This window comes from Alosa pseudoharengus, unplaced genomic scaffold (assembly GCF_046254945.1).
Source record: "Alosa pseudoharengus isolate Yale_2024_CS ecotype anadromous, Long Island Sound unplaced genomic scaffold, YU_APseudo_1.1 YU_APseudo_1.1_scf_8, whole genome shotgun sequence".
In the NCBI taxonomy this organism is placed as follows: domain Eukaryota; kingdom Metazoa; phylum Chordata; class Actinopteri; order Clupeiformes; family Clupeidae; genus Alosa; species Alosa pseudoharengus.
The window spans coordinates 29075469-29093885 of NW_027468870.1; the positions used below are offsets into that span (position 1 = coordinate 29075469).

At 42.4% G+C, this 18417-nt stretch overlaps 1 protein-coding gene across 1 annotated transcript; it reads right to left on the minus strand.

The window, feature by feature from the left end:
• Nucleotides 1-1802: 1802 nt before the first annotated feature.
• On the minus strand, nucleotides 1803-16863 carry LOC143112791 (uncharacterized). The gene is made up of 11 exons (XM_076275090.1): nucleotides 16345-16863; nucleotides 15729-15849; nucleotides 14834-14935; nucleotides 14374-14410; nucleotides 11994-13822; nucleotides 11860-11890; nucleotides 9956-11721; nucleotides 9794-9842; nucleotides 5261-7065; nucleotides 4586-4622; nucleotides 1803-4437 (listed from the first exon to the last, which is right to left on the minus strand). The coding sequence occupies exons 1-11, from the start codon at nucleotides 16443-16445 to the stop codon at nucleotides 2891-2893; spliced, it is 7425 nt and encodes a 2474-aa protein (XP_076131205.1). The 5' UTR covers nucleotides 16446-16863; the 3' UTR covers nucleotides 1803-2890.
• Between the last annotated feature and the right edge of the window lie 1554 nt (nucleotides 16864-18417).

An 18417-nucleotide genomic window follows, 5' to 3' on the forward strand; every position in this document is an offset into this window, starting at 1 on the left:
GCCAGGATTGTAAGATGGCACCAGGGGTAAAAATGGGGGCACCACTTACCCCTGGGCGGGGTCACGTCAGGCAGCTGAAGAATGGCCCTCATCTGGAGAGGCCATCCATCCATTCATGAGCACTTTTTTATTTTGGTTCTAGTAATTATGTTAAGTTTTCACATTACAGTGTTCATGGTATATCCTGTAACAAAATACACTGAAGTAAAAATTACATAGTATTTGTCATTCAATACTAAAGTACCCAGAGTATCTAAGGGCGCTTCATATAAAGTCATGTTAAGTTAGTAATAGTATTCATCATTCAATTTAAAAAATACACCCCGAGTATCTAAGGGCAATATACAAAATAAAAGATGAAAGAGTGGGGCTGACCGGAGTGGAATAGGGCTTTTGAGCCGTGTGGGTGCTGTGGTAGTCTGGATTCTTAACTGCTGGAGTCAGCCTCAGCAGAGAGCGTTAGTCTTCTGCATTAATCCCGTCTGCAAACAGGCCTTGGTCAGGATCCGTTTGCTCAGGGGATGACCACAGTACAACACAGACAAGACACGCTGATGCTCCTTTCACACCAAGCTGGGTAGCAACAATCGAGCCCTTGTGCGAGGGAAAGCGAATGCCTTGGTGTTTCAGCTCGCAGGGACAATGCGTGTCCGTCTGAAGAAGGTGAAATCACAGATCTGTGGGTCGAGGATGCTCCACATCACGAGACAAAGAGAAACGCGGCTCAGTGAGGGAGCCTTTCAGCGAGACGATAAGGAGGCACACCAAAGCTTTTAAAAATACAGTAGGCTCATGTTTAAGGAATTCCACCAAGGCGAAATCTCCACTAACAGGGTTTTTTTCTTGGAAAGGGATGAAGCTCATGCAAAAAAAAAAAATGCTGCTAAGACTGTGACTAAACTACATAAACTCTAAATTTAAAACATTTTAATTAAATCAAGTAGGATCCAATGGCTTCAATTACATTGCTTTATAAATGTAATTATTATATAATAAATACAAATAATAAATAAATAAACTTAAATATAGCCTTAGAATTTTACACACTTATGGTTATAAAAGCTGAAACAGTTGAACTCGATATCCATTGTGCTTAAAGTCTAACATTAACTAAAAATTCCACTGGAAGCACAAACACTGACTATCTTTAAAAAATGTTCTTTGCCTTATCAATTTTATGTTATTAAGATCCATTTTCTACTGGACATCGTGCCAATTTGATTGCCAGAAGCAGATATGGAATCTCTTGGGCTCAGAAACTGTTTCCAGTTTCACAGTGATGCTATTTAATTAATAATTTATTTATTTGTTAAGTTATTTGCAGAGTTTTGAGCTGCAGTGGTTCAGCTTGACATCAAGGCTTCTGGGATAAAAGAAATATTAGCTACAAGCCGTTTCAAACTTATTTAGCATTTTCAAGAATAGAGTCCTCTAAACACTTTAAACATCAATTTTCTCTGAGAGAAAAACACTAACTCTTCGAATCTTTCTCTTAACTCCTCATTCTGAATTTCCCTCAATTTTACAACCTTACAGTTAACCATAACAAATATTTTACATTTTTTAGATGAGTACATTTGACCTTGGATACAGTAATGAATCGTGATTACATTAAGCAGCCTACTAGTAATAACACTCACTTCAGCAAGGACCTGGGACCTGTACTAAGCAGACCCAGAAGTTACTGAGAGTGAATAGCACCACCTTGTGTAATTTCAACTTCATGACAAAATTCTGTGCAGGGAAAGAAAATATACCAGTACAAATAAATCACAGAAGAAAATGACATAAGCATGGTTTGAATAATTTTATTTTGACAAATATATATATATATGTGTATATATGTGAATGTGTCGTGTTTTGTTTTTGAGAGGGGCCTAGTATGATGGATGCCGTGAGCCAAAACAATGATTAAAAACATAAAATAAAAGCATAAAACAATGCATGCGTATATCAAACCACATAAGACAGTGCCGCTATATCAATCACTTCATTCATAATCTAGCTGCTGATTTGCGCTTATGTGCTTAAGATTTCTATCGAAAGATTTGGCACAGTCATTAATGTTGTTTAGTTTAATCAGCCTTAATCTTTTTAAAAGTAACTTTCATGGTGCCACTCTCCATCTTCCTTAACTGTTGCATGTTCATCCAAACATTGTTTTTAGCTTTTATCTTGACTTCCAGCATCCACCAAAGTGTGATGATAAAGATCAACATCTTGCAATAAAACTCTGATCTAAAATGAAAAAAAAAAAAAAAACAGACATCTAAATTATACTAAACATTTCATATTTGTGCCAAAGGAGACCTTCATACAGCTTTGTGAAATGACTTTGCAGTCTAACAGTGATGTATGAGAGTGTAATGACTTCAGTAAGATTTCAATCAGAAATGATGCAACAAAAGTTCTTTAAAGTTCCTCAAGATACTACGACACTTCCCGCAATGAAGCCTGATGGAACAGTCCGTCATTCCAGACACCCCACCCCTCTGCGTTCATGAGCTAGGGGTAGGATTTTATATGAAGGCACACAAGCGTTTATAGTCCTCAGAGGGAAACTTATTATTAATATTATTCTTTCTTTTTGGCAAGACGTTGGTCCCAATAGGCAGTCCGCTAAGATAGATGGAAATTTCAAATTGACAGCATTGACATAAAACTGAAATAGAAAGAACCAGAAAAGACTGGCAAACCCAACAAGAGGGGAAAAATTACATTATACTCTTTTCAATTTCACTTTTTTTTTTTTTTTTTTTAGAAAACATATCTACTGCATTTTAGATCTACAATAACAGGGGGTACAGTGGCTATAGATTTCAAACTCAGCAGTACAAAAAATGAATAGTCACAGCATAGCCATGGGGGTCAGGTGAGCAGACCCTTTCCTTTACAACGGATGCAGCTCGGACAGCTTTCTCTGAGACTGCTGCATGAACTCCTGCAGGGCTCTCCTCCCCTGCCTGAATGTGCTCTCCCTCCTTGAGAAGGGCAAGACCACTAGGATCCGAAGGAGCATCTCCACGTTGCTGAAGGACCTGATGTCCGACACCTTCAGGGTGTCCAGCACAGTGCTGGGCAAGTACAAGTGAGCCCCCATCGAGTCTGTCCACTTGGCTTTCCACTTCTGCACCTCGTCGGAGAACGAGGCCAAGTCAGGGAGGTCCTCCCTGAACATATTGACCAAGCCCACGTCTACACAGTTGTCCTCAGTTTTGGACAGGACATAAGGCACAACCTGCAGGCAGCGCATGACGTCCGTGATGTGATCTGGAAAGAGCTCGCCGATTTCAGTGATGACCTTCTCAACAGCCACTCTGCTTACGGCCTCTCTGTAATGCCCACTCAAAGGCTCCAGCAGTGCTGGGTGAAGCAAGTGAATCTGTAGCTTCGAGGCTAATGTCACTGCCTCTGTGAACCAAGTCTGATGGCAAGAGTCCAAGTTCATCTTCACTTCATCAAGCATGACCGACAGTACAGGGAGATTGTTTACAGCGTTCAACATGTCCAAAGGCTTTCCTAGGAGACCTTGACTTGTGTTTTTGGTGATGTTCAAGATGTTCTTCAAGGCCACCACTGTGAATATGAACTTAAAATCTTGGACCGTGTCGTAAAAACGCAGCACGTCTCTCCTCTCCTGGCCACTCGTCCCGTGCCTCATCTCTCCGAGACAGAGGGTGACTGCCTCTAGGATGTCCACCATAAAATCCAGCGTGTTGTGACTGCGCTCCCAGTGTTTGCAGTTCAACTTATCCCGAAGCTCGTTGCCTTTGGCCTCGTCCAGCACAAACAGCGACACGATGGTGTCTTCTAGCCTCGCCTGACGCTGGACGTCCGCAGTGAACCACTGCAGCAGCTCCTCCGACAGGTGCCCTCGGGTGCCCATGATGGCCACAGGAGAGCTTCGTGCCAACCACACATTGAGGGAAACGGCAGAGCTGAGGGTGCAGATCACCTGAGAGTACCTCTGGGAAAATAAGGTCAGTGCCATCTTCATCTGTGCCCCCACGCTACCAGTGCACAGCAGGGAGAGCCCCCGACAGAATGCCATATTTAGCCCCCACTTTTCTGACAGGACTGCCTCCAGGCAATCTACAAAAGCTTTGACGTCGGTGCTGACTGGAATAAAAGCTAGAGACTCCTCGCACTGGGTGTCCTGTTTGTCCAAATACCTGATGCAGATCGGGACATGCGGCTCAGAATCAATGTCCACATCCTGTTCAATGATGACCGTGAAGAACTGAGAATCCCAAAGTTCTTTGAGGATTTCCTCTCGGACAGAGGGGCTGTAGAAGGAGAAGACTGGTCTCTGCACCACACTATTCTCAGAGGCCGCTTCCATCTTAATGACAGGATGTTCATCTTTCACCTTCACTTGGCATCCATCAATGTCCACCTCTGGTTTACAAGAACCATTGGTTTCCAGAGGAGTCAGTTCTGTGAGGAAAGAGGACGGAGTAAGTAAAACATTACAGAGAACATTTAAGTATACTTTCAAAAAATAATATGCAATGTACAATATGGTAACATTCTAAACTGTAATTTGAAAATGTATACAATATGTAATACAATATGTAAGACTTACCACTTTTCAGTTTAAAACTGTCAATTCTCTGCTTCACCTATGGATAAAACAACAATCAGTATACAAGACATGATGATTAAAATTAATTCAATGTAAACATACTACTGATGCTACAGATTTGTATGATGAGGGCTAATATCAGCTTATTAATGAAGCTGAATACCAATTTACTGATTTACAGTTATTTCTAGGATTGTGTTCTGTTTTCACCAGAACAATTACTCAGATTCTAAAGTCATCTCATATGTATCTGAAGTTTGGTGCAGTTCTGAATAAACAGAGCCTTGTACCAACTCCAAAAATGAAATAAAGCACAATGCAAATGTAGTCCATACACAGGCTTACAGCTACATCTAATTGTCATTTATGATATTATTAATTCACATCACTGTATATGATCTGATGTTTTCTGACATGAAAGTCAGTTGTAAGTGGCATTACTTTGCCATTGTCTACATTAAGCTAAATAGGGTAGGGAATCATTGAGCATTATTACCCGTTTGCGCAAAAGGTTGCCATACAATGTCAAGGAATAAAAAAACTGGACACCAAATATCTTGGTGCTGACCACATTTCAGATACAACAACTGCTGACTGCAAAATGAATAACCTAAAAATATGTAATATTTGCAGATATGAACTAAAAGGTCTATGTGTCTGCTCAAAGTATTTTACCTTTGTAAGATATGACTGACTCTCGGGTTCACCATCAATGCACTTGTCAATGATTTCCTCCAGCAGGTGAAACACAGGCCGATGACTGAGCAGCATCACTGTGTCGGTCCGGCTGCCCCGACACACTGTGTTCCTGAGCAGCACTCTAAGGGAGTTCAGGGAGCTCTTCATCAGGTCACACTCCATGCTGACACTCGGCAGGACGGCCACCCGCTTCAGCAGTGTGGTCACGTTGGGGTTACTCTTGGATTCAGTGTGGACAAGTGTCTCTGAGATGGAAGCCGGCGGGGAGAACTCTTGGTATTTCTCTCTCCATGCCGTCGCCCAGGTGTTGAAATCTTGTTCAGCCGTGTCCGGTTCCGGAAGCTCGTCTTGGAAGATGATGTGGAGCTGATCGGGCGATTCCGGCACCACCGGTGGTGGGCCGCAAGTGGGAAGCAGAGAGAGCACCTTCAGGGCTTTCAGGTGGTCGTCTGAGAAGTTGTACTTCATTTCCTCAATCAGACCTGTGAGCACAGGGAAGGTGATGGTCTCTCGGTAGTGAACCTCAGGTGACTGGGCCAGACCTGCCATCTCGGGGAAAATGACCAAGCCAGAAACTTTGGTGACCATCTGTATGGCTTGTTCATACCAAACAGAGTGCACAGCATCGACATTTGCAAGCATATTGCTGAGGGACTCTATGATGAGTGGGATCTTCTCCAGCTCACAGATAATGTCAGCAGGGTTTCCACAGCGGAATACTGTGCTACAGTTCTTCAGTGGGGAGCAAGCGTTCTTGAGAATCACCAATGTAACCACAAACTCTGTCCCTCGAATAGCCGTGGCAAGGATGCCAGCGTGGAGAGCCATGGTGCTGCTCCAAATGCCCTCACTGTTAGCATTGACAGAATCCAAACAACTCAGAATCCCCTCCAACGTGTCCACGAGGGCGTCAAAGAAGTCCTCCCTCTTCCTCCATCTGGAGCAGCAGGTTTCAGGGCTGTCTTCAAAGGCCTCGCGAGGGGTATTCAGCAGCCCATCAACTGTCTCGGCAAGCTTGCTCTCCAGTGTCGGCGACTGGGCAAAAAAATGCAGCAGGTCTTCAACAATGCCAAGGACGGATGATATCTGGTCACACTGGAGACTTCCTGCCAGCCAATGGGCCAGTCCACACGATTCGCTGGGTGTGACCACAGCAAGAGGGTAACTCTCCAGAAAGTCCAACGACAATTTCCTGAGGCTTTGACACTCTGGCCCTGATCGCATGTATGCTTGGCCACGGCAGCTGCTCATTTGCAATCCCCAGTCATCAGTGAGTGTCTGTGAAAGGGTCTTGGCCTGAGAATCTCCCTGACAGTTGTCACTCAAGGGAAGGAAACCCAACAGCTCTACCTTTGGTGTGTAGTCACTAACATACCGCACAAACACGGGCAAGTACCTCTTCAGAGCAACTGTGACCACTTTATCAATGATGACTGAGAAGAAAGGGGACTCATGTACTTCTTCAAGGATAGCTTCACGGATAGACTTGACAATGCCTTCAAGGAACTCCTGGTCTGTTATGATGGAGCCTTCATCATCTGCCTGCGACCACTGGCACAAACTTAGCTCCTCAGTCAGCGCATCCTGATCCTCCCTTGGGAGGCTTGAAAGCAATGTGCCCTTCCTGGCTAGACGTGCTGCCTGGTGAAAGAGTCTCCGTGCGCTCATCCGATTGTCTCCAGAGTGCCCATTTGTATCAATTGCCTGCAGCCCCTGCTCATCTTTTACATTTGTGGTAAGGTGAGTTTCAAACTCCTCTCCATCCTCTGTGTTGTACTCAACTGTGAAACAAATGCAATGAGGCATTATAGTACAATTCCTTTTATTTCCCAGAAGCATACAGTGCCCTCCACAATTATTGGCACCTTCAGTAAAGTTGACTAAAATCAGGTATAAAAAAAAAATCTTTTGGTGAGTTATTGTAATCTCACAATGAAAATGGGAGCTCATGGACATGCCCCTAGAGTGTAGCGCTGTAGCGGTCTGGCTGTAGGTTTTTTTTCCCTCTGTGACCTCGAGAATCGGCCATCTATGTGAGAACTCGCCGGATTTCTCCTTTAAGCCTCCCTTGACAATAAAACAGCTCATAATATTCCTCTATGACACCCCATAAAGTTGAAGAATACAAACCAAGGCATATAAGACCATTCATGTTGTGCACACTTGTGCATTCTCCTGTTTGACCCACCCTACTGTTTTTCTATAGAGTTTAGATCAGGGGACTGAGATGGCAATAGCAGAAGATTGATTTTGTGTTCAGTAAACCATTTTTGTTTTGATCTGGATGTTTGTTTTGATTCATTGACCTGATGAATGATCCAATCATGATACACTTTTAGTGGCTTGGCAGAGATTGATAGATTTCCATTCAAAATGTTCAGGTTTTTCTTGGGGTTTGTGATACCATGCACCTTAATAGGGATGCCGAGGCCTTTAGGAATAAAAACAGCCCCACAATATCATAGCCCCTCCACCATAATTCTCATGAGGCATGGGGTTCTTTTCAGTAGTCATTATTCTATGTACGCCAAACCCACCTAAAGTGTTTCTTGCCAAAGAACACAATTTTCATTTCATCTGACAATAGATCACAATTCCAGAAAAAGTCACATTACCATTCAGTAACTCCTGCCGTTTACATTTGTAATTAAAAATGACTGTAAAGGCTTTAACCTGGGGCCCGTTGCACAAAACTAGGTTAAGGGATTAAGCCTGGATATCTTGGTTATCCTGGCTAAATTTATCGGTGATACGGTTGCACAAAAGCGGGATAGGGGGCAGTAGGATATGTTATGGTATAAGTTACCATGGAATTTTTTTATGTGGAGCTAGTCTGCTCCAGACCAGGCTAAGTTCCAGGATCTATTTAATCTCATCCCTTATCTCAGTCAGCAGTCACCACAAACGGAAACCAATAGTTATTCCACTACCCACTACACATTGTAATCACATATAACAAGACCCACTGTCATTATTTAAACGTTTGTGATCATTAATTGCAATAATTTTGGATAAATGATGATTTTTAGATGAGTTTCCCATAGACTATAAGGCTATACATAAAATGACGGAATATTAGGGCCACAGAGAAAAAAAAAAACTAAATTCCTCTGCCATTGCAGGACATATTAACTGAAATGTAAAGCATATTAACTAATTTAACACATATTGGTCCCTCACCAGCCAACCACGGTCATCATCAGGGAAGATTGCTTCGCTTTATGACTGTGGCGGTGTTGCCTTTCTTTTTAATTATGTCTTTTACATAGGCTACTCGGCATTCCCGACCTGTCGTGCGACAATGTGACGTCACGGGAGCGCCGTAACCATTTATACTCGCACGTGGTGGTCGCGACACTAGTTGCAATATTCTCCTAAACAGAGGTGTTGCTGCAGTATCGCTACCTACTTTACACCGTAGAAGAGGCAATGAAGCCATGGTGAATCAGTGAACAGTGGCGGGGTCTATTTGAGGGAGCCGTGAGCGCGCACTTATCGGTTTCACCTGGCTTGATGAATCCGTGTCTGCTCATCCTGGCTTGGTCTTTGTGCAACCAATTAAGCCTGGACACTCTTGTTTTGGATTCATTAAGCTCAGCTCAGTCACTTATCCTGGATTTGTTGATCCTACTTTTGTGCAACTGGCCTCTGGCATGCCCTCTAAATAATCTATTAGCAGTGAGGTCAATTTTCAAGATTTTTTGGGGGACTTGACCCCAAGATGATACCTTTTTCTGGAACTCCCCAACAGTGGTTCTTATGGAAGGGGTTTCCTCTATTATCATCCTCCATACCATGGGTCTTTGTCCAAGCATGTTTGTCACATTTTCAGTTGGTTAGAATCTTTTAATTATTGTTAACTGTTAATGTCAACTGTAAATATGTGTAAATACATTTAACCATTCCCTGGCTTACAAATGTCTACACACTTTCTTTTTATTTAAATTTAGTGTATTCTCTTATTTTTCCCATGTTGAAAAATGACTAGGGGATTTGGCCTCCGTCTCTCTTTTTCACTAAGGTATGAAAATAAAGTTAGTCATGAACTACTTCTGAAAGTTCACAGACACTCTGATTAACTAAATAAGTTGAATATAAATAGAAAAATGCTTTTGCTAAATTTTGTATACAAGATTTCTTAGGGGTGGCAATAACTGTGTAAATATAAAATTGCTTCCCTTCAAGGTTGAATTTTCTCATTGTGATTACAATAGATAACCAAATTATTATTTGTTATACCTGTTTTTAGTCAACTTTACCAAAGGTGCCAATAATTCTGGAGGGTACTGTGCATTATGATCTATTTAATGTGATCATGAAATGTATGGGTCAAACTATGATTATGTTTTGACAACAGATGTTCCATGAGATAGGATAACCAATTTATCAAACTTAATTGTTTTACTAGTGCAGTTTATAAAGCATAATCCATCAGAAAAGCTAATATCACAATTTACCCATGTGCATTTCATTACATAATTAACTCACTTTTAGGAATCATAGTCTTACCTGCAGCATTGATCTCAGAATTCTTCATGATATTTTTTGATTCTTGATCCTGTGGATAGAAACAAAATTTTAGGACAAGGACCCACAGGCATATTTTTTCATGACACCAGACATTGCAATTATGAGCAAAGAAAAAAAATGAAGGGTTACTATTAAACTTACAAGACAAATGCCCTCTAAGGTCTTGGGTGTAATCTTCAAGCACTGTGCAACCATCCTGTCCAGATCCCTGCTGAAGTTGGTCCCAACCTGCAACATGGCTAAACATGGAGTCCTTTCTGCACTGACAGTGTTTTTCAGATAGTCCTGATACTTACTGTGGCAAGTCGTCTCACCACAGAACTCCAAAGCCGTGCTTGGTAGGACACACATGATCCTCAGAAGTGTAGCAATGTTGGCAAAGTACTGCATAACAGGCAGTCTTAGTGTTTGAAATATAGTATCTGGTATGGTGACTGCCACCATTTTGGTCTTCCACTTCACCCTCCAACAGCTAAGTTCAGTGGAAAAGTTGTCTGGGTCAGGCAGGTCATTGATGTAAAGAGGAGGCTTTGACTTGAGGATCTCAAACATATAGCTCACAGTTACTGAGCACGGCACAAGTGACAGGAAGTTCAATGCCTCCTTGTGGTCATCTGAGAAATGGTCCTTTACAGCACTGATGAGGTTGTCAACCAGGGGCATACTGAGCATTTCTTTGTAGTATGTCGCAGGCTTGACCATTCCATCCCTTGATGCAGCTGCACTATCGGGTAATTTAATCTGCACTCTCAGACTCTGTGCGAGGGCACAGGCCTCCTCAAACCAATTCTGGTGGAAAACTTTGATGTTAGTTTTCACCCTATTCAGGGTGGCCACGATGCCACTAATCTGACAAAGCTGTGAGGCAGCGCTGAAGTGGTCTTTTTGCAACCCTGCGCTAAGCTCCCTGGTGAAGGAGGAAGCATTCTTGAGAGCAACCATGGGCAAGATGAAATCAAAGTCTTGAAGTAGTCGAAGCAGAAGACCAGCTTTGCTTGACTCTGCAACCTTCCAGCGTTGAGGTTTGTTGAGGTGGATCTTCTCAAGGCACTCTACCAATGGCTCCAGCATTTGCACAAAGACCTCATAGCAATCGTGCTTTTCCATCCAAACAGAGCAGAATTTGCCTTGAAGCTCGTGGATCTTCTCAAAGCTCTCCCTCAGGCCGATACCTATGACCTGGTCCAGCTGCTTCTCTAATGCAGGGGTACTGCCAAAAAACAACATGACCTCTTCTAGTACATCAAGCGCCCTTGTAATTGAGGAAACAGGAATTGACCTGGACCACCACGTGTTGAAGGAGTAGCAGGAGCTGTAGGAGCATATTGCAAGTGGGTGCTTTTCCTGGACTTTGCAGGCAAAGGCTTTGAGTTTGTACGAGACCTCACCTGAACCTAAGTATGCCTGCCCTCTACAGTACTTCAGGTCCAGCCGCCACTCACTAGTGACCAGATCAAAAAGCCGCTCGGACATGGTCTCGCAGTCCAGATCTGTCTCCACAAAGCCCAGCAGCTCAAGACGCATGACGTCGAAACTGTCAACAAACCTGAGGAAGAGGGGCAGATAGTCCACTTCTCCCATTCGGACAATGCGGTCGATGAAGAGGGAGAAGAAGGAGTTGCCTACCTCAGAAAGAATGCCCTCCCTAACTGCGTCCTCACACACCCGGAGGACTTCTTTCATTTCGGACTTAGACACATACTCCGTCCCAGACTCCGACTCATCAGTGGACCCCTTGCACTTCTTGTTGTGGCTACTGAAGGTTGCGGTCACTGCTGACTGTAAGGCTGATTTGAGAGCTTCCTTGTTGGTTTCGGAACAATCTGTCTGTTTAGGTCTTTCCATGTCTACTGTTGATAACACCATTTGCGTTTCTTCTCCATCACCATTTCCATCATTCTCAGGTGCTAAAAAAGGAATGAACTTTTGTTAGAATAGAGTAAGGCTAAGAACACAAAAAGGTCAACAAGAAAAACAACACACAAACATTTTAAAATATAGCAAGGGCACATAACTTCCACAGAAAATATTAGAAATGTATTTACCTGAAGGTTCAGTCTCCATTACTTCATTGTCCTGAAATACAAGCACAATGATAAAATTAAGGCCACTGAACTGAATTGCATTGATTGCAACATCTTTGAATAATGATAAAAAGAAAAATTGTTAAATTATTTACCATCTCCAATAACTGCAACATGTCTGGGTGTTTTTCAACATAGGACTCCACCATAGCTTCCATGTTCATATGCACATCTTGATTAACATAGACAAATGCTGTATTGCACAGTCTCTGATCCGCAGGAGTTTCCCTCATGTAAGTGTGGTAACGGTCCAGTACCATGTCATACTGCCCATAAACATCAGCTTCTGCGTTCACACATGGGATCGTACCCAGAACTCTCAGCAGGCTCTGAACATTTGGGTAGAACCCGATATCAGGTATTTTCAGCGTCGCGAACACCGTGGTTGGCAGGATCCTTCGCTTGCTGGCATGTCTCCATTTGACCTCCCAGCATCCCAGCTCATCATAGAAGGTGTCTGGCCGTGACAGGTTGTTCAAGTTTGCATCAGCCACTTTATCTCTGCGAATGCTAAAGTTATGATCTGCCATGTAGGATGGCACCAGTGACAACCAGCGCAGGATTCTCACCATCTCTGTGCTGAAGACCCTTTTGACCTCATCAACGAGGTAGTGCAAAACCTTCCTGCACAGCGACTCCCTGTAGTAATCCTCAAGGGAGGCCTGGGACTCAACTGCATTTTGGGAATTCTCTGTGGCGTCCTCTGGCAAAGCGACTGTTACACCTAACTTCTTTGCCCGGCCCACTGCATCAGAAAACCACTTCCTGTGGTGTATGGCGATCTCCTGCAAGTACTTGTTGAGTAGTTTCAAGGCATTGGAGATGGTGTACTGTAACGTGCTGCTGATGCTGATTGTTCCCCTGAGACTTGGGTTGAGGATGCTGACACAACAAAGGGTGTTTTTCAGCACCACCAGTGTCATGATGAAGTTGAAGTTTCTCAGCACCTGTTTCAGCTTCGCCACCTGCTCGGCAGTGTCTGGTCTGGATTCCAGTTCCACTTTCATGCTTGTTCCTGACAAGCAAGACAGGAATGGCTCCAGGATATCCAGCATGGTCTGGAAAGCATTGATGCCATATTCCCAGCGCCCCTGACAAGAGTCTTTGATCCGATCCACTTCACCTTTTATGTGGCTGTAGGTTGAAAAGATCTTCAACTCTAGTTCAGTCCAGAGAAGAGGAATCTCTCTCAGAAGGCCTGCCACCTCCTCGACAGCGCTCATCACATTCTGGATGGAAAGCATGGGCATAGATCGGATCAGCCACATGTTAAAGGCATACGGGTCACTCGGGGCCAGGACGACTTGTGGGAAGTCTCTCAATATCCTGCTGGATAACTCCTTCATCTTCTGACAAATAGCACCTGTGGTGAGGTAAGTGAGCCCACGACAGTGCTCCATCCTCAGGCCCCACTTGTTTCGGATCTCCGACAGAAGCATGTAGAACAGACTCTCGCAGTCCACATCGCACGGCAAAAACCCTATGAGGTGCTTCTGAGGAAAGCCGATGTCGGTGACTGTGCGGAGAAATACAGGGATTTGCTCTTTCCCTTCGATGCGGATCATGTCCTGTAGGAGGATGGAGAAGAAGCGGGCGTGCCGCAGGCTGGTCCGAATCTCCTCTCGCATGAGGTCCTCGCCGAACTTCATCACTTCTTTCTTGTCTACTTTTTCATCGCACAGGCGGTTGGTTTTCAGCTGGGTGCCCTGGCCACTCAGTGTACCAGCTACACTGAGGGAGGTGTTGTTCCCAATGCTGAAGCCAGTCAGAGCCAGCGTTTCCTTGAAGTAGAGCTTGAGGATTTCTTTGCCCTTTGAGTGGGGATCATCCCTTGCACCCATGTCATCCTGCAACGGTTCACAACCAGCACTGTTCTCCCCAGCCTCCCTGTTGATCTCCAAGTTCAGCTCCTCTAGGTCACCATCTGTGGGAAAGGAATGAATGCGATTGTTTACATTTTACAGGGTTCCCACTCTAAGTCAGATGTAAAATTCCATGAATTTTCCCTGACTTTCCCTGAAAAAAAATCTACTATGATCTACTATAATGAATGGTACAATATACCGACCAAAGATTTCAGAGCAGCTACAGAGAGTTCAAGAATCTTTTACTTTTTTTAGAGTGGGAGATGATTAAATGGGCATTTAATAAACAAGGTAAACAACTACTCAAACAAGCAGTAACGTTAATAACGAGATATACACCAATTCTGCAGGGAAATATATCTTAATGCGCTCATGTACTTTGGCAAGTACATTTTAAACTGCTACATCAAAATTCCCTGATATTCCATGACTTTGTCCCAAGAATGATCAAATTCCCTGACTTTCCATGTCTGGAATAGACTTTCTAAAAATCCATGATATTCCAGAAATTCCATGACCCGTGGGAACCCTGATTTTACATTTCAGCAGCATGGTACATCCACTCATACATCCATGCATACAACATATAAATGGTAGAGTAAATACAAACCTTTAGATTTCTTCACATCACCAGGCTCTCCAGCAATCTATGGAAAGACATTACAGCAAGTTTTTAGACAAAAAAAAATTAGACTGATATGGCAGACTGGTCCAAATTCAGACTCAAACCTAAATCTGAGGAGTCATCCAGGTGTTTCCAATGCTTCAGTAAGAGAACACAGTTTCTCATATTATCAACCAGTCATTTGTCAACATTAGCAAGCTAATTTTCAGATGTAAGCATTCATGCAGAAAGGGCACACCCTCATAGTTAAATCATATGTCAAATCATATCAGTGACTTCCTTATACAAAAAATATATTAAGTCTTAAAATATTGATTTAATTGCTTTTTTATTGTTAATGACATATGACACATACATTAACCATTATTTTATACATTTTACTTATAAAGCTAAAGCTGAGCACAGGAATGCACTCTTTAGGTGTCCCTCCATGGCGGGTACTCACCGGTTCTCCAGGACGCTTCCTTCTGTAGGTCTGTGGTTCCGGTTTAAATTTGATGTCAAATATAGTAGGAACCGCTCCATCCTTCAAAGCCTCGGCATTACCCTGAAAGACATGTACATTTTATCCTTCAAATACCCAAATAAATCTATAATTCTCAAACCATGCTACAGGGCAGCGACACAAACATTCAAGATGTTGAAGCCTTGCCTTAATATTGGGAAACAATGATACATTTTACAAATAATTTTGCTTCAGTCATTGCAGCACAAACAGATGCAATAAGCGCAAACAGATTTGACCGAAACAGAAAAAACATGTAGTCATTTAGACAAAGTGGACTCCTTAACCCAACACCCTGTGGTCACACAGAACTTAACATAAGCAAATGAAAGTGTGACTCAACAAAATATTTATAATATGTCAGTTACAGATATGAGTTACAATTCATATCTGAAACAAAAAGGAGTATAATGAACCCCTGAAGAAAGCAGTTAGTAAAACCAAAGCCTATTTAGATGTGTATTGTTACTTCAAACTAAAAAACGAATTATACAGTAACTGTGTCATGGGTCCAAGATCATCTTATGTTTTGCATGTACGACTGTACCACAAAATGTTAAAAGGGGGTAAATGCTGAGATCTATATTTCTTAGATTAAAGAATGATGTGGAATGAACACGGATGACCTACTAAAAAAGCATAAAGTTGGGGCTTTACGATGGGGGGGGGGGGGCTAGATAGGTTTCTACGCAGCCATGTCAAACTATGTCAAACTGATGAACAGAATTTACCAAAGGGAACAAATTAATGTGTGTTGATTGGCTCACCTCCTGATCAACATTGCTCTGCAGATACAAATAAATTATCATTAATATTAATATAGATAGGTACTTACCTCCTGACACAACAGGGAACTATCAAAGTGTTTTGCACAAAGCTTGTAACTCTGGTGCAACTGTTCAGGGGTTTTGGTCCCAAGATCTGGTCTCTGACAATTATTCAGCCATTGTTTACATCTAAACGGCAATTTAAGAGAAGAAAACAATGATATTGTTAATACAGTAAAATAAAAGAATGTAGCCTACTTCTAGCCTACTTCAGAATTAACAGAAGGCCAAGGCCCTGATAAACTAGAATTAGGTGCACCGTGCACCGACGGGGGAGGGGGGAGGGGGAGGACTGATTTCAGCTAGCCTACTGGGATGGTTACAAAATGAAAGGATTTTGAAAAATGTACATATGCATAGAAGATACGATACATATTTGCATAGATTAAGAGCCATCTTAACTATTAGAGAAGAAACCACGATTATGCAAACAACTTGCAAGACTTCCACTTATGAACCAACCGGCGTTATATTCCTTTAAAGTGTATGAGGAACGCTAGCAAACAGCTAACATGCTACTAAAAGTGCGACTTGGAGAACAACTTTACAAAAGCTGGTTATAGGGGGAAAGTATTCCAACAAATCGCTATTGCAAAAATCAGGCATACGCCAAACAAATCTTACCTTTCTGGATCCAGAGGAAAACTAAAGAAGGCAATATCGGACTGATCTGATTTCTGGTTACAATTCGCTGCGGCACAGCAGTCGGGCATTTTGGACTGCATGCACTCACTCAATGGCTAGAATTAATTTTTGCATCGCACAAGATCACACATAGCTGACGCGGCCGATCGTCTCCTCTGTAATCCTTCGTGCTCAACTGCGCGACAACAATCACTTCCCCAATACTTTAAGAGTTTAGGGCTTCATTAAGCAAAACTTGATTTTTTTCCTAAGGTCTGTCTAGTTTGGCTTGTTCAAGCGACTGCAACCAGGAAGGAATCCAATGCGTAGCGGAAGTAGAAACGCTTCGTCTGAATGACAGTGTTCTGGCCTATCTGCAGAGGTACGACTAATTATCGATATTTAACTGCACTATAAAGCACACCATAAAGCAAATAATTAATTACGAAAATGTAAATGTTGTCTGTATTATCAACAATCTGACCAAAACTACCATCTACGTTTGAATGAAAACCTTCATTGACCACGAGGCACTTGAAAAATGGTTTTTGGAATCACGTGTCCTAAATTGTACTGGCTACTCCCCCTTCGTGTTTGCATTCAATGATAGGGCCTACTTCTAGCCTACACTAGGGGACGCGATTCGACTTGGAAAGAATCCTATTAGTGTTGACTAATGTTTGATCTACCTTTATACAACAGTTTAATAAGCATTTGTAACATGTAACACTGTAGGCTTTTTTGTGTCCTTTCTGGGCTACTGATTAGTTACCGTGATATTGTGTAGGTTAGGCTTACTACTTAACCTGTGTTGTATCGACCTGGCATAGGCTACACACCGCTAATTTGGCTTTGCAGGACTCCTCAACAACAGCACACTGGCATGTGATCCTCTGCCGTGGAGCACAGAAGTTTGAATAGATTTATTTTGCATTGTACTGTGATTGCATTGATACAAATCATAACAGATATTTGTGGCTTGCATAATAGTATTGATGCATAACTCATTTCTATTGTGGATTAGCCTAAAGCCTATGGGTCATTCTGTGTCAAATTAGTTAAAGGTTGTTGCTTCACCAGATATTATTTAAGTATAAGTATACTCTTTTGATCCTGAGGGAAATTTGGTCTCTGCATTTATCCCAATCCGTGAATTAGTCAAACACACTCAGCACACAGTGAGGTGAAGCACACACTAGTCCCAACGCAGTGAGCGGCCTGCTACAGCGGCAGTGAGGGGTTAGGTGCCTTGCACAAGCCGTGGATGTGGGCATGGAAGAGCAGTGCTCAACCACTTCCCTCGCCCACATTTTTCCTACGAACCGGCAACCCTTACCAGTAGGCCACGGCTGCCCCTATTTAGGGTAGACTGAGTACAGTTGAGACACTTTGCCCACACAAAATCAAACAAAAAATAGATACTGAAAATAAGTGATTTTCCACACAATATTCCACATGCCATTTCCTTAGCTTGTAGACTAAAATATTATAAATCAATAATACCCATAAGTAGTTTATTTTTTCCACAATTAGCTCATAAGGTGCATTTTTTGTCTCGACTGTGTCTCAACTGTACCCTAGAGAGTAGGCTACAGTTGAGACACCTACCTGGTACAGTTGAGACACCCATCTTTAATGATGTATAGTTAACTAACCGTTAGTTGGAAAGTTGAATAAATAAAAACATAGCAATTGCAAAGTGTTTGTAGTTCAAATTCATTCATTTCATTTAAATTAGCGTTGGTTAAAAGGAATACATCATGAACAAAATGTGACACAGGAACAGATAGCGAACAGTAGCCTACAAATGGAATGTTCAAGTAGCCTAACACAATCCAATGTGTCTCTATTGTCCCCCGCTGACTACCTCACACATTTCTCTAGATTTTGCAACGACCTTACATGGCACAATGCCATAAAATATGCCAGTTTTTAGGACACAGAATAATGTTTGTAATGATACCAGTTACGCTTAACAGTAACATAAGTGTAATGAGCTATTCATTGTTGAAGGTGCATGGTGAAGTGAAATTCTTACTTTGGAAAAAAAACACTTGCCGATATCCTTGGATG